The 13,426-nt window shown below is 43.8% G+C and overlaps 1 protein-coding gene across 1 annotated transcript; it reads right to left on the minus strand.

The window, feature by feature from the left end:
• Positions 1–3,979: 3,979 nt before the first annotated feature.
• LOC136551107 (uncharacterized) lies at positions 3,980–7,949 on the minus strand. Its single transcript, XM_066542691.1, has 6 exons — positions 7,779–7,949; positions 7,588–7,689; positions 6,274–7,342; positions 5,654–6,177; positions 4,742–5,500; positions 3,980–4,615 (listed from the first exon to the last, which is right to left on the minus strand). Exons 1-6 carry the CDS (start codon positions 7,947–7,949, stop codon positions 3,980–3,982), a joined length of 3,261 nt encoding a protein of 1,086 aa, XP_066398788.1.
• Between the last annotated feature and the right edge of the window lie 5,477 nt (positions 7,950–13,426).

Genomic DNA, 13,426 nt, shown 5'->3' on the forward strand with positions numbered 1-13,426 from the left:
ACCATTCAGGTTGGCCAATGTCACCTGCTTCACATGCCTTCACAACGCGTTCACATGCCTTCACAAGCGAGGGAATCTAAACATATTTGTCGGAATCTGAATATACCTAGAGGTGGGAAAACGACCTCAACGCGTCAATCTTGTCCCAGGCGACGGGCTTAATTAATTAATACTCCCAGCGAGCAGGTTCGTTCGTGTGACAAGGAAATCTCGGATACCAAGGAAGGAGAGTGTGCATGGCCGGAGTAAGTAAAGTGAGCTCAGTTTTCATGCATGCCGTGTTAACTTTGGCCCACTGCTCAGCGGCGCGTTTGCAGGATACCAAGTGGTGGTCCTGTGTCTCATTTCAGCTGTCACGCCCTACAAAACTGCCAAAATGAAAAATAGGAGAGCGCCCTCCAAAGCTACCCGGAGGTACTAGTACTGTAATCCTCACCAGCTTTTGTTTCACTGGAGAATTAAGGGCACGCCCAACGCGAGCTAACACCATCATATGCCCCAGCTAAATTCATCGATCCACGCAAGCGAGGAAACCTTGGGACAGTACATGTCAAATGCTTCTGACAAATGCTGTTTCCCGCGTCAAATGCTCCCCAGCTATCACATCGAATCTTCACCCCAATCATATAAACAATTATGAGCTCAGTTTTCACACAAAGGCCTGGATTAGTTTCCAAAAATTTTCACCCCAAACTATCACATCGAATCTTACGGCACATGCATGAAGTATTAAATATAGACGAAAAAAAACTAATTGCACAGTTTGGTTGAAAATCGCGAGACAAATGTGTTTAAGACTAATTAGTCCATGATTAGCCATAAGTGCTACAGTACTATCATGCGCTAATGACGGATTAATTAGGCTTACTAAATTCGTCTCGCAGTTTCCGGGCGAGCTATGTAATTAGTTTTTTTTATTAGTATCCAAAAACCTCTTCCGACATCTCCAAAACATCTGATGTGACATTCAAAAATTTTCGTTTCGCGAACTAAACACACCCTAAATTCATCCATCCACGCAAGCAAGAAAACGCGGACTGTGCAGACGCATGCTTTTCGTCAGAAGCATTTGACGGTACATGCAACAGCCTTTCTCCCTTTCTCTGCTCCCCAAGCGGCCACTTTCTCTCCGCAACGCGTTTTTCACCGTTGGCTTCGGCTCTGTGTGACGCGAGACTACCGCTTATTCTGCGGGAGACTATAAACAATTATGAGACCACCAGAGAACAGACCTTTGATCCTCAGTTAAAATGGGCTCTAGTTCCGAAATTTTTTGCCCCCGGGACTAGAAATACCTTTAGTCCCGGTTGGTGGCTCCAACCGGGACTAAAGGTCCCTGCCCAACGGCTACTGCGCCAGACAGAGGTGGCAGGGACCTTTAGTCCCGGTTGGAGCCACCAACCGGGACTAAAGGTATACTTTTACTCTCGGTTGGTGGCTTCAACCGGGACTAAAGGTCTACTCCCGAGCCGTGGCTACTGCCCGGGGTTGGAAAGTTACCTTTAGTCCCGGTTGGAGCCACCAACCGGGACTAAATGTTGTCCCTTTATATATCGGCCGTCTCCTTCTTCCTCCCCGAGCCCGAGCTCAGCATATTTTGAAGCTCACTGAACTAGTGTTCTTGCTTCCTCCCTCCCTCCATTGTTCCTCCATTCATTCTTCGATTCCTTCGTCGATTCTTCAGTTGTAATGGTTACCAATATCATACTCTTATTTTTCACCATTTTCTTATGCCATTTTGTTCACTATATATATTTATGGTTCTTTATTGTGGTTTTTTTTCATTTGTAAGCATTTTGAGCTCAAAATCACTTCAAGCTTGCATATTTACATGAAAGAAGGTTAAAGTATATATAAATATAAACTTAGAAAATAGTTAGAAAATTATAGCAAATCCGTACTAGTTGAACTTGCGGACCGTGTTCAGGTCGGCGAGCATGTTCTCTGCCGAGCGGTAACGGACGTCAAGGAGGAGCTTTGATTCTACGAGGGAGAGCGACAACGGTCGTGGAAGACCGTGTTCCCTTCCTCGTAGAATCGGAGCTCTTCCTTGACCAAGTACGGTGCCGTCCGGTGGAGAAATGCTCGCCGAGCTGATCACGTAAGCAAGGTCAACTAGTACGGATGGTTATTTATTCACATGTCCCAATATCATCGCAGTAGTCTGTCAATCACCATACCTAAACGTAGTATATATAAATATAAACTTAGAAAATAGTTAGAAAATTATAGAAAATCCGTACTAGTTGAACTTGCGGACCGTGTTTAGCTCGGCGATCATGTTCTCTGCCGAGCGGTAACGGATATCAAGGATGAGCTTTGATTCTACGAGGGAGAGCGACAACGGTCGTGGAAGACCGTGTTCCCTTCCTCGTAGAATCGGAGCTCTTCCTTGACCAAGTACGGTGCCGTCCGGTGGAGAAATGCTCGCCGAGATGATCACGTAAGCAAGGTCAACTAGTACGGATGGTTATTTATTAAAACATATTTTTGAGCTATAATGTATTAAAAAATGAGTATAGAGATCTAGATAATTTTATAGTTTCTTAATTTTATTTGTTTATAAAGGAGAAATTTATAGTGTATTAAAAAATGAGTATAGAGAGTAGATTGCAACTGCTTCTGGGTCCTCGGCCTCTCATGGGTTTCCAAAGCGACTTAGGCCGGGCCTTCCTCTCATTCCATGCGGCAAGTGTCGTGATGAGACGAAGATTGTGATGGAGTACCGAATGAAGAAGGAGGGTCCCAACAAGGATCGTATCTTCTACAAGTGTCCGAATCGCAATGTGAGTTATTTTATCGTATTTATTGATTATGGTTAGTTTATACCTATTTTCATGATGGTTGTGATTAAAGTTCTAATTTTTGTTTTAATTTCAGTGGGATGGCAGTGGACGATGTTCAGGCTTCTACTGGGAGGAAGAGTATGTTGAACTCGTGCAAAAATATCTTGCACAACAGGCAGATACGGCAGCTAATGAGGCAGTGATCCAGCCGAAGAAGCCCAAAGATGTTGCACAATCGGGGGATCTGTCTGTTTTAGTTGAGATTGGTCGCGAAATCCTTGTGTTCCTGAAACTATGTCACACACTTGTGAAATTTGAACTACATTTTGTTCAAGCTTTCTCAAATGAAAAAATAGCCTATATAAGGATTGTATATATTGATGAGCTTAACAAACTCGGTATTCAAAACTTTTCAATTTGAGACAATCTAGGGTCCCGAAAACTAGTTTGTAGGCGTCGAAATTTAAAAATCACAAATTTGAACCGTCCAAACTTTCTCAAATGGAAAGTTGACCAAAACAACAATTGTAGATCTTTTTGAGTTTAACAAACTTGGTATTCAAAACTTTTCAATTTGAAGTCATTTAGAGTTCATAATACTAGAGTCAAAGTGTTGTTTTTTATTTGACCAAATTTGACTTGGTCAAACTTGCTCAAATGAGACACTAAATGACCTCAGATGAAAAAACTCTGAATACCAAGTTTGATCATCTCAGAAAGATCTACAATTGTTACATAGCTCATTTTCCCATTTGAGAAATTTTTATCAAACACTAGTCACAACTTCTTGAATCTCATATATACTTTCTAAAACTATGTCACACACTTGTGAAATTTGAACTACATTTTGTTCAAGCTTTCTCAAATGAAAAAATGGCCTATATAAGGATTGTATATATTGATGAGCTTAACAAACTCGGTATTCAAAACTTTTCAATTTGAGACAATCTAGGGTCCCGAAAACTAGTTTGTAGGCGTCGAAATTTAAAAATCACAAATTTGAACCATCCAAACTTTCTCAAATGGAAAGTTGACCAAAACAACAATTGTAGATCTTTTTGAGTTTAACAAACTTGGTATTCAAAACTTTTCAATTTGAAGTCATTTAGAGTTCATAATACTAGAGTCAAAGTCATAACATATTACATAATATCCGTCTCTAAAACATAATATATTAAACATGCATCGTTGTATCATGCGGGCACAACAGTGAATTTCTTCTTGACGTATGACCCTTGGTTATGATCTTGTCGTAACCATGGAGTGTCTTCATCATTTAACATGATGCTTGGATCTTTCTTCACTATGAAGGGTGGAATTCGGACATTTCTTTCATAATCTTCTGACATGTCTGACTTGTCTTCAATTCCCACTATATTTATTTTCCCAGAAAGAATTATGTGGCTCTTTGGCTCATTGATCATTAAGTTGATGTCTTCGTTTTTTCCTCTCTTTGATTTTGTAGACATGTCTTTCACATAGAACACCTGACTCACATCGGCAGCAAGGACGAATGGTTCCTCTTTGTACCCAATATTGTTGAGGTCCACTGTTGTCATTCCATACTCTTTGTCGACTGTTATCCCTCCTCCGGTCAGCTTCACCCATTGGCACCGGAACAAAGGGACTTTAAAATTAGGTGCGTAGTCTAGTTCCCATATCTCTTCTATGCGGCCATAATATGTTTGTATATTCCCATTTGGATCTGTTCCATCTATGCGAACACCACTATTTTGATTGGTGCTCCTTTTATCTTGGGCAACTGTGTAAAATGTATTCCCATTTATCTCGTACCCTTGGTACGTGAGGATATGCCACGATGGCTGCCTAGCCAACAAATACAGTTGCTCATCAATATTGTCATCGCCTTGACATTCTTTTCGCAACCAACCACTGAAACTTTCCATGTCCTGACGCCTAATCCAAGCTTCAGTCTTCCCTGAAAATTTGGATCGTAAGAACTCCTTATGTATCTCGATGTACGGATGCACCAATGACGAGTTCTGAAGAACTGTGTAGTGTGCTTTATTGAAATAATCGTCTTCCATGCCGATATATGTTTTCTTCCCTAAAGTTCCTTTACCACTGAGTCGCCCCTCGTGTCGTGATTCGGGAACACCAATCGGGGCAAGGTCAGGAATAAAGTCAACACAGAACTCAATGACCTCCTCTGTTCCATAGCCCTGGGCGATGCTTCCTTCAGGCTTAGAACGGACTTTCACATATTTCTTCAAGACTCCCATAAACCTCTCGAAGGGAAACATGTTATGTAAGAACACAGGTCCAAGAATACTAATCTCCTTCACCAAATGAACTAGGATGTGTGTCATGATATTAAAGAAGGATGGAGGGAACACCAACTCAAAGCTGACAAGACATTGAACCACATCATTCTGTAGAGTAGCTAGTTCCACTGGATTGATTGCCTTCTGAGAAATTGCATTAAGGAATGCACATAGCTTCACGGTGGCTAGACGTACATGTGGAGGTAGAATTCCTCTTAAAGCAACTGGAAGCAATTGCGTCATAAGCACGTGGCAGTCATGGGACTTTAAGTTTAGGAATTTCTTATCTGGCACATTTATTATACCCTTTATATTGGAGGAGAATCCCGATGGGACCTTGATGCTGCTTAGACATTCGAACATGTTGTCCCTCTCTTCTTTGCTAAGCGTGTAGCTAGCAGGACTTAAGTAATGACGTCCATCATCTGTCTTCTCTGGATGAAGATTGTCTCGTTCTTTCATGCCCTGCAAGTCCTGGCGTGCTTCAAGTGAATCCTTTGGCTTTCCGTACACACCCATGAATCCTAACAGGTTCACACAAAGATTCTTTGTTAGGTGCATCACGTCGATTACGTGGCGGACCTCTAGGACTTGCCAATAGGGTAGCTCCCAAAAGATGGACTTCTTCTTCCACATGGGTGCGTGTCCCTTAGCATCTTTGGGAATAGATTCACTGCCTTGTCCCTTTCCAAATACTACTTTCACATCCTTGACCATTGCGAGTACATCTTCCCCGGTTCGGTTATAAGGCTTCTTCCGATGGTCTGGCTTACCTTTAAAATGCTTCCCTTTCTTTCTTACTTGGTGATTCAACGGAAGGAATCGACGATGGCCAAGGTACACGACCTTTCGACATCTTTTCAAATATATACTGTCAAGGTCATCAAAACAATGTGTGCATGCATTATATCCTTTGTTTGTCTGACCTGAAAGATTACTTAAAGCAGGCCAATCATTGATTGTTACGAACAACATTGCTCGTAGGTCAAAGTGTTCTTGTTTGTACTCATCCCAGACACGTACACCTGGTTTGTTCCATAAAACTAGAAGTTCTTCAACTAATGGCTTCAGATAGACATCAATATCGTTGCCAGGTTGCCTCGGACCTTGGATGAGGATCGGCATCATAATGAACTTCCGCTTCATACATAACCATGGAGGAAGGTTGTAGATACATAGAGTAACTGGCCAAGTGCTATGACTAGTGCTCTGCTCTCCAAAAGGATTCATACCATCTGTACTTAAGGCGAACCTTAAGTTTCTAGCCTCATTTGCAAACTCTGGAAATTCCCTGTCTATCGCTCTCCACTGGGACCCATCAGCTGGGTGTCTCAGCATATTGTCTACCTTACGGTCTTCTTTATACCACCGCAACAACTTTGCATGGTCTTTATTTCTGAACAAACGTTTTAAGCGTGGTATTATAGGAGCATACCACATAACCTTGGCAGGGATTTTCTTTCTAGGACGTTGTTCACCCTCGACGTCACCAGGATCATTGCGCCTGATCTTATACCGCGATGCTTTACATACCGGGCATTCATCCAAATTCTCGTATTCATTGCCATGGTAGAGGATGCAGTCATTAGGACATGCATGTATCTTCTGGATTTTTAATCCCAATGGGCAGACAACCTTTTTTGCTTCGTACGTAGTGGTGGGCAATTCATTTGGCTTCGGAAGCATCTTCTTTTTGAGGTTCAATAAATTCCCAAATGCCTTGTCGGATATACCATTCTTTGCCTTCCATTGTAGCAATTCCAGTGTTGTACCCAGCTTTTTTTGCCCCTCTTCGGCCGTCGGGTATAGCAACTTCCTATGATCCTCAAGCATGCGCTCGAACTTAACTTTCTCTTTTTCACTTTCCCATTCTTGTTGTGCATCACGAATGGCATCGCCAAGAGCATCACCGAGATCATCTTCTACCGCTACCTCTTCTTCATCTCCCCCCATTGTAGTATCATCAAAGGCACCATACTGAGCAATAATGTCATCAATGTCTAAATCTTCTCCTTCACCTTCTTCCATCATGACCCCGCTTTCTCCATGCTTAGTCCAACATATATAGTTTGACATGAAACCTGACTTAAGCAAATGTGAATGAAGACTCATTGAGCTTGAATATTCCTTTAAATTCTTACATAGGGCACATGGACAGCACATGAAACCATCCCGCTTATTTGCCTCGGCCACACCTAAGAAATAGTGCAACCCCTCAATAAAGTCTTGGGAGCGGCGATCGGCATTGTACATCCAATGGCGTGACATAATCTGTATTACACGACAAATTATGAAAACCTTGAACATAATTTAGTATTTTATTACACAACATAAATGACACACACACGGTTGATTAATTAACTAAGTCTGGCTACAACGTAAGCAATCCCAACTATCACTAAACAAACTAAAACTACAATGCACTTCAGTAACATAATTATTTCGTGATCGTACGCAACTAAAACAGACAAATCATTCTTCTGTTGAATATCAATAAGCTTCTCCTGCTGGCTCACTGCCTCATCAGCAGCAGCCGCTACCTCAAGCGCACCCAAATTCTGCACGTATGTAGCATAATCTTCCTCCCAGTACCAACCATCGCATCCATTGCCCTCCCACTGTAATTAAAGCCAAAATATATTTAGTCAAAAATATTCAAGAAAAGCAGGTCAATTAGCCATAAAGATAAAATACGTAAGAAACTCACATCGCGATCCAGGCACTTGTAGAAAACACGGCCCTTGTTGGGTCCCTGTCTCTTGACTCGGTACTCCATCACAATCTTCTGCTTACACTTGCCGCAGATAATGAGAGGGAGTTCTGGCCTCAGTCGTTTCGCAACCGAACAAGAGGCCGATGATCCGGTACCAGTTGTCATCTACTTTCTATACTTATTTTTGCAAACTAGTGTAAATTTCATATTTTCTAAAATGATATATTTAAACAAAACTAGTATGGATTTCACATGTTTCAATAAATAACCACCCGGACTAGTTGACCTTGCTTACGTGATCATCTCGGCCAGCATTTCTCCACCGGACGGCACCGTACTTGGCCAAGGAAGAGCTCCGATTCTACGAGAAAGGGAACACGGTCTTCCACGACCGTTGCAGCTCTCCCTCGTAGCATCAAAGTTCCTCCTTGACGTCCGTTACCGCTCGGCAGAGAACATGTTGGCCGAGCTGAACACGGTCCGCAAGTTCAACTAGTACGGATTTTCTATAATTTTCTAACTATTTACTAAGTTTTTCATTTCATGGAAAATTTAATTCTAAAAAAAAGCATGATTTCTAAGTAGTTCATTTCATGGAAAAAATAATTCTAAGTGACCTGCTCGATATCGGCGAGCTCGCGGACGTTTAGGTTGCCGAGGATAGTAACATTTGTAGATGACATTTGTAGGTCTGAAGTTATCAAATATCCATCAAATTATAGCTCAAAAACATGTTTCAATAAATAACCATCCGTACTAGTTGACCTTGCTTACGTGATCAACTCGGCGAGCATTTCTCCACCGGACGGCACCGTACTAGGCCAAGGAAGTGCTCCGATTCTACGAGAAAGGGAACACGGTCTTCCACGACCGTTGCCGCTCTCCCTCGTAGAATCAAAGCTCCTCCTTGACGTCCGTTACCGCTCGGCAGAGAACATGTTCGCCGACTTGAACACGGTCCGCAAGTTCAACTAGTACGGATTTTCTACAATTTTCTAAGTTTACATATAAAATCATAATAAAGTCCAACATATAAAGTTACACATGCATCTACATCGCAAAATGAGATAAGCTACTGATAAAACATAAGAGGATTAAGTTTGTTACCTCCAAAATCGAAGAGCAACACCAATGGAGGGGGAGAGAGCAAGAACAACAGCAAGCTGAAAAACAGAGGCAGTGAGTTTGAATGGAATGGCTCGGGCTCGGGGAGGAAGAAACGAGCTGAATTATAGGCCGGGATTATTAGTCCCGGTTAGGGGTCCAAACCGGGACTAAAGATTAATCTTTATTCCCGGAGCATCACCCAAACCGGGACTAAAATCTTTAGTCCCGGCTGGTATTACCAGCCGGGACTAAAGGTTTACCTTTAGTCCCGGTTGGTAGTACCAGCCGGGACTAAAGGCCCCTGCCCCGCGGACGACCGTTGGGCAGGGACCTTTAGTCCCGGTTCGTATTACCAACCGGGACTAAAGGGTCCTTTAGTCCCGGGGGCAAAAAATGCCGAGGCTAATGCCAAATTGGGACATCGTTCTAAAGTCTGTTCTCTAGTAGGTATATATATATATATATATATATATATATATATATATATATATATATATATATATATATATATATATATATATATATATATATATACCAGCGAGACATTAACAATCAATTGCATGTACACGATGTTCCTACCATCTAATAGGTCAGGATAGGTCCTAATCCCACCCGAGGATGCGTAACTGGGGTTAGTCTCTATGGTCTACTCCGATCCGAGATAGAATTTCGATAGCACCTCCCACTGTTCTCCAAATACACGTCCCGGTAGGAAGATTGTGTATCCGGAGAACAACAGGGAGATGCTGTCGAAACTCTGCCTCGGAACGGAGTAGACCACGGAGACTAACCCCATCTACGCATCCTAGGGCTGTCCAAAAAACGTGGACAATTCGAAACAGATACGGTTATCAATATGCAAAGAGCTGCATATTTCCAACCGTATCTCTTTCGAACGGGAGACGCCTAACCGGGTTACGTGCTCTACAAACATGCATGATACGGAAAAGAGGGGTGTTTTATGCCTCAACTCGCTGTCCTGCAAACAGGAGAAGCCTCAACCGCTACAAGGTCCACGGAACACCAACAAACAGCCAGAAGCATCAGTCCTCCCTAAAAGAATAAGTCATTTCACACGAGTAAGTAATTACCTTTATATCACCATAAACAAAGTAAAAAGAAACCAGATCTGGACTTTTCATCGAATAGAAGCTAGCTAGCTAGGTTCCCAAAAACAGGACCTAAAAGCATCTCTACGTTTCAAGGCCTACTCCAAAAACCATGATTTGGACTTTTTAGCCTCCTGGTGTGATGTGAGTTTTTTTTAGTTCTCGCCTAGGCCTATACATAGGGAGTCTAAATTTCTACTAAACTACTGGCAGATCGGTTTCTGAACTCTGAAAAATATTGTTTCTGTGAGACTAAGCTGATGTGACCTGTGAGCAATAGATTTTAGCAAATTGTTTGACAGAGGGGCTATGTACCAATATAATCTGCTACCCCAATCTAAGCTGATGTGACAGACTGGATGTGGTAGGGTGAGGTGTACAAGGGCAGGCTTCAGAAAATAATCTGCTACCGGAAGCAAGCAAACTGAATCGGTCTCATGTCTCAATTTCATTTGTTCATTCTCACGAGATTGCAACCAGGGGAACAGAATCAGGGCTACACGTAGTCAGTTGGTGTGTAAATCATACAAAAAAAAACTAAAACCAGTTCTTATTTGCTACCACATCCAGTCCAGATGGCAGTATCTATATATTGCATAGTAATCACCATGCAATTTAGAACCAGGGTTGGCAAGCAAATGCAGAGAATACTGCTGGTTAGGCCTTTTATAGTTAGTATCTATATATTGCATAGTAACATTAGAGCTATGTGCGTGCATAGGAGGGCCGTACTGTCCATAGTGCTTTGCTTCTGCTATAAATAAGAATGAAATCCTGTCATCTTGACCAAACGCAGCCAGTAGTTGAGCACAAGCAAGAATTGGCTCGATCCTCATCCCTGTACGTGTGGTGTGTTTCAGAGTGCTAATGTGCTACTGGCGCCGGCCTTGAGCCGCTTGCCTGCTCATCGTCTCGTCCAAGGAAAGGCCGATGGCTTCCGTGTCAGTCGGCGGCGGCGGTGCTGCAGGTGGCGATTCAGACCAGGTTTTTCTATTTCAAGGTAATGCTGGTGTCATTATTTGGTCTTCTGCAGCCAAAGCCAGTACAATGATTTAATCACAGGAAGATAAGTAGTACTACTAAATATAATGAAGGATTCACAGATCAGATTAGCTGTATGCGGGGGGCACGCACGTGCCATGGAACCGCCGGGGTTAAACCAAGTACAGACTACCCTACTGCTCCTGCAGTCCTGCACTCAACTAGGAGAAGTGGAGGCCGACATGTGGACCTGAACCATCTGCCTGAGAACGGAATCCCAGTCAGTTCTCACTCATCTTCACTATCACACTGATGAAGATGAAATGGAGCATTAGGATTTGGAACAAGTAGGGTAGCTGGAATACACATTTTCTCTTGAGAGATAAATCTGGATTGCTCCAGTTCCTGCCACATGGCCCGGCACTGACTGAGATCACGATCGGATTAATTAATAACAAAACAAATGTGCTGTCTACTCCTACATGACAGAACAAAACAGTGCAGCTTCAGCTCTACGGAGTACTTAATCCGTTCGGCTGCCGCTCCCGGTCTTAAAAATGCGTTGCTGCATCGACATTCTCGTGGACACGGAAGGGCTCTGATATGTTGGGTGTAAAAAATATCAGCAGCAGGGGCAACGTGTCTGTCCCGCGCCCACTACAATTTGCACATCTCGAGATGATGATGATCGTCCCGCCTCGTTTCATCAGCTCTGAAGTACACGAGGCAGGCATATACGAATACGGTAGCGATACGAATGCAACAGGCTAGTAGGGGGGTCGCTCAAGTGGTCAACGCAAGCCGGAAAGGAACAGCATCCGAAAAGATCGGATGCCCGCCCGTCCGCTCGGCGTCGTCTGATCGTCTCCAGTCCCTCGCGGTGTGTCTGTCCCTCACTTTTCCTCGCTCGGTGCAGGTTTTTCTAATAAAGTGCTTCTGAAGGAAACTATAGAGGAACTACGTCTAGAGTATTTGCTACAGTAGCATGTTCATGTCAAACTATATTATAGAAATTTGGATACTGTGCTTTGAGAGGATATGCAACCAACCAGATATCTTTCCAAAAACTTATTTCAGTACCATATCCTAATTTGAATTTCTCTAAGCTCATGAATTAATCCTTCACTCCCAAAAGATCCATCCAAAAATCAGAATCATCAGGACAATGTCTTATCTTTAATGTACTTATTTATTTCTTAGCAGCTCCTGCGAAATACCGGCTTCATTGCACAATTTAAAAAGCCATCTGTTCAACAAGCATTTATTCTATAAGTTCAGGTTCTGTATACTCAAACCTCCATGTTCCATTGGTTGGCAGATAACAGACCACTTAGCAAGTATATTTTTTCAGTTGATCATAGTACCAATAAAATCAAAATCTAAAATACTCTATTTTCTTTATATTAGAACACCTCTTGGGATGTCAAAGAAAGAAATCATGAACATGGGTAGGCTAAATAAGGCTGAACTAATCTGGACTAATGCTCCACCCAACGACAGTAATTTTCCTTTGCAGCTACTTTGTGGGATTTGTTGGAAAATGAATTTGGCATCCAAATACTCCAGCACATAAACATTTTAAGACTAGGAACAATGTGTTCTTCAAATCAACAACAAAATTATGGCGTCTCCTATGGACTATGCTGGTACTTCACAAGACTGTCATGCTTATCAAGACATGGAAGCCACTTCTGAAACCGAAATCAAAACTGAAACGAGTCCCAAATCGGAAGCAACCGAGCAGGGCGACTTTGAGTTACCTAGGTCGCCGTAGAACAGCTGTCGTCGGAGAGGCGGCCGCGCTGTAGAAGCCGCCCAGGAGGTCGTCGGAGTGGCGTCGAGCAAGGGGCTCCCTGCGGGCGGGCACCGAGGTGGCGCAGGGACTCGCTGGGGGCAGGCGGGCGGGGTCGTGCTCGTGCTCGGTTTCGCGGCGGGGACAGGGGCGTGGGCCAGCCGGTGGCTGTGGCAGACCGGCCGGGCGGGGTGGAGGTCGACGGCGGAGGCGGGCGGGGTGGGGAGGGAGGGGGCCGCGGAGTGGGGAGGGAGGGGGGTGGCGGAGGGGTTACGGTGGAGGGTGTGCGGTCGGCGGCGCGTGGGGAGGGAGCTCGACGGCGGCGGGCATGGGGAGCACGATGGAGTGGGCAGGGAGGAGGGCGCGTGGGGGGGAAAGCTCGACGGCGGCGCGAGGGGAGGGAGGTCGACGGCGGCGCGTGCGCGGGGATAGAATGGAGAAATGGCCAGAGCCGGCCAGCGGCCTAGCTATTTTGCGGCCTGTTTGCCGAGTGTCGGCCCGATACGACACTCGGCAACGTTTTTTTTAAAAAAATCCCATCAGTTTGCGAGTGTCGGCCGATGCGCACTCGGTAAACTACTTAAAAAACCTAAACGCCTAGTTGCCGAGTGCCGTGACGATTGGGCACTCGGCAAACATTTTTTTTTAAAAAA

Source organism: Miscanthus floridulus, chromosome 4 (genome assembly GCF_019320115.1).
Source record: "Miscanthus floridulus cultivar M001 chromosome 4, ASM1932011v1, whole genome shotgun sequence".
NCBI lineage: Eukaryota > Viridiplantae > Streptophyta > Magnoliopsida > Poales > Poaceae > Miscanthus > Miscanthus floridulus.

Coding starts and splice junctions, on each gene's coding strand:
- LOC136551107 (XM_066542691.1), bottom strand. CDS start 7,949: ATGACAACTGGTACCGGATCATCGGCCTCTTGTTCGGTTGCGAAACGA. Junction 6,178..6,273: donor TTTTGGAGAGCAGAGCACTA/GTCATAGCACTT, acceptor TCCTCATCCAAG/GTCCGAGGCAACCTGGCAAC. Junction 5,501..5,653: donor CCTATTGGCAAGTCCTAGAG/GTCCGCCACGTA, acceptor CATCCAGAGAAG/ACAGATGATGGACGTCATTA.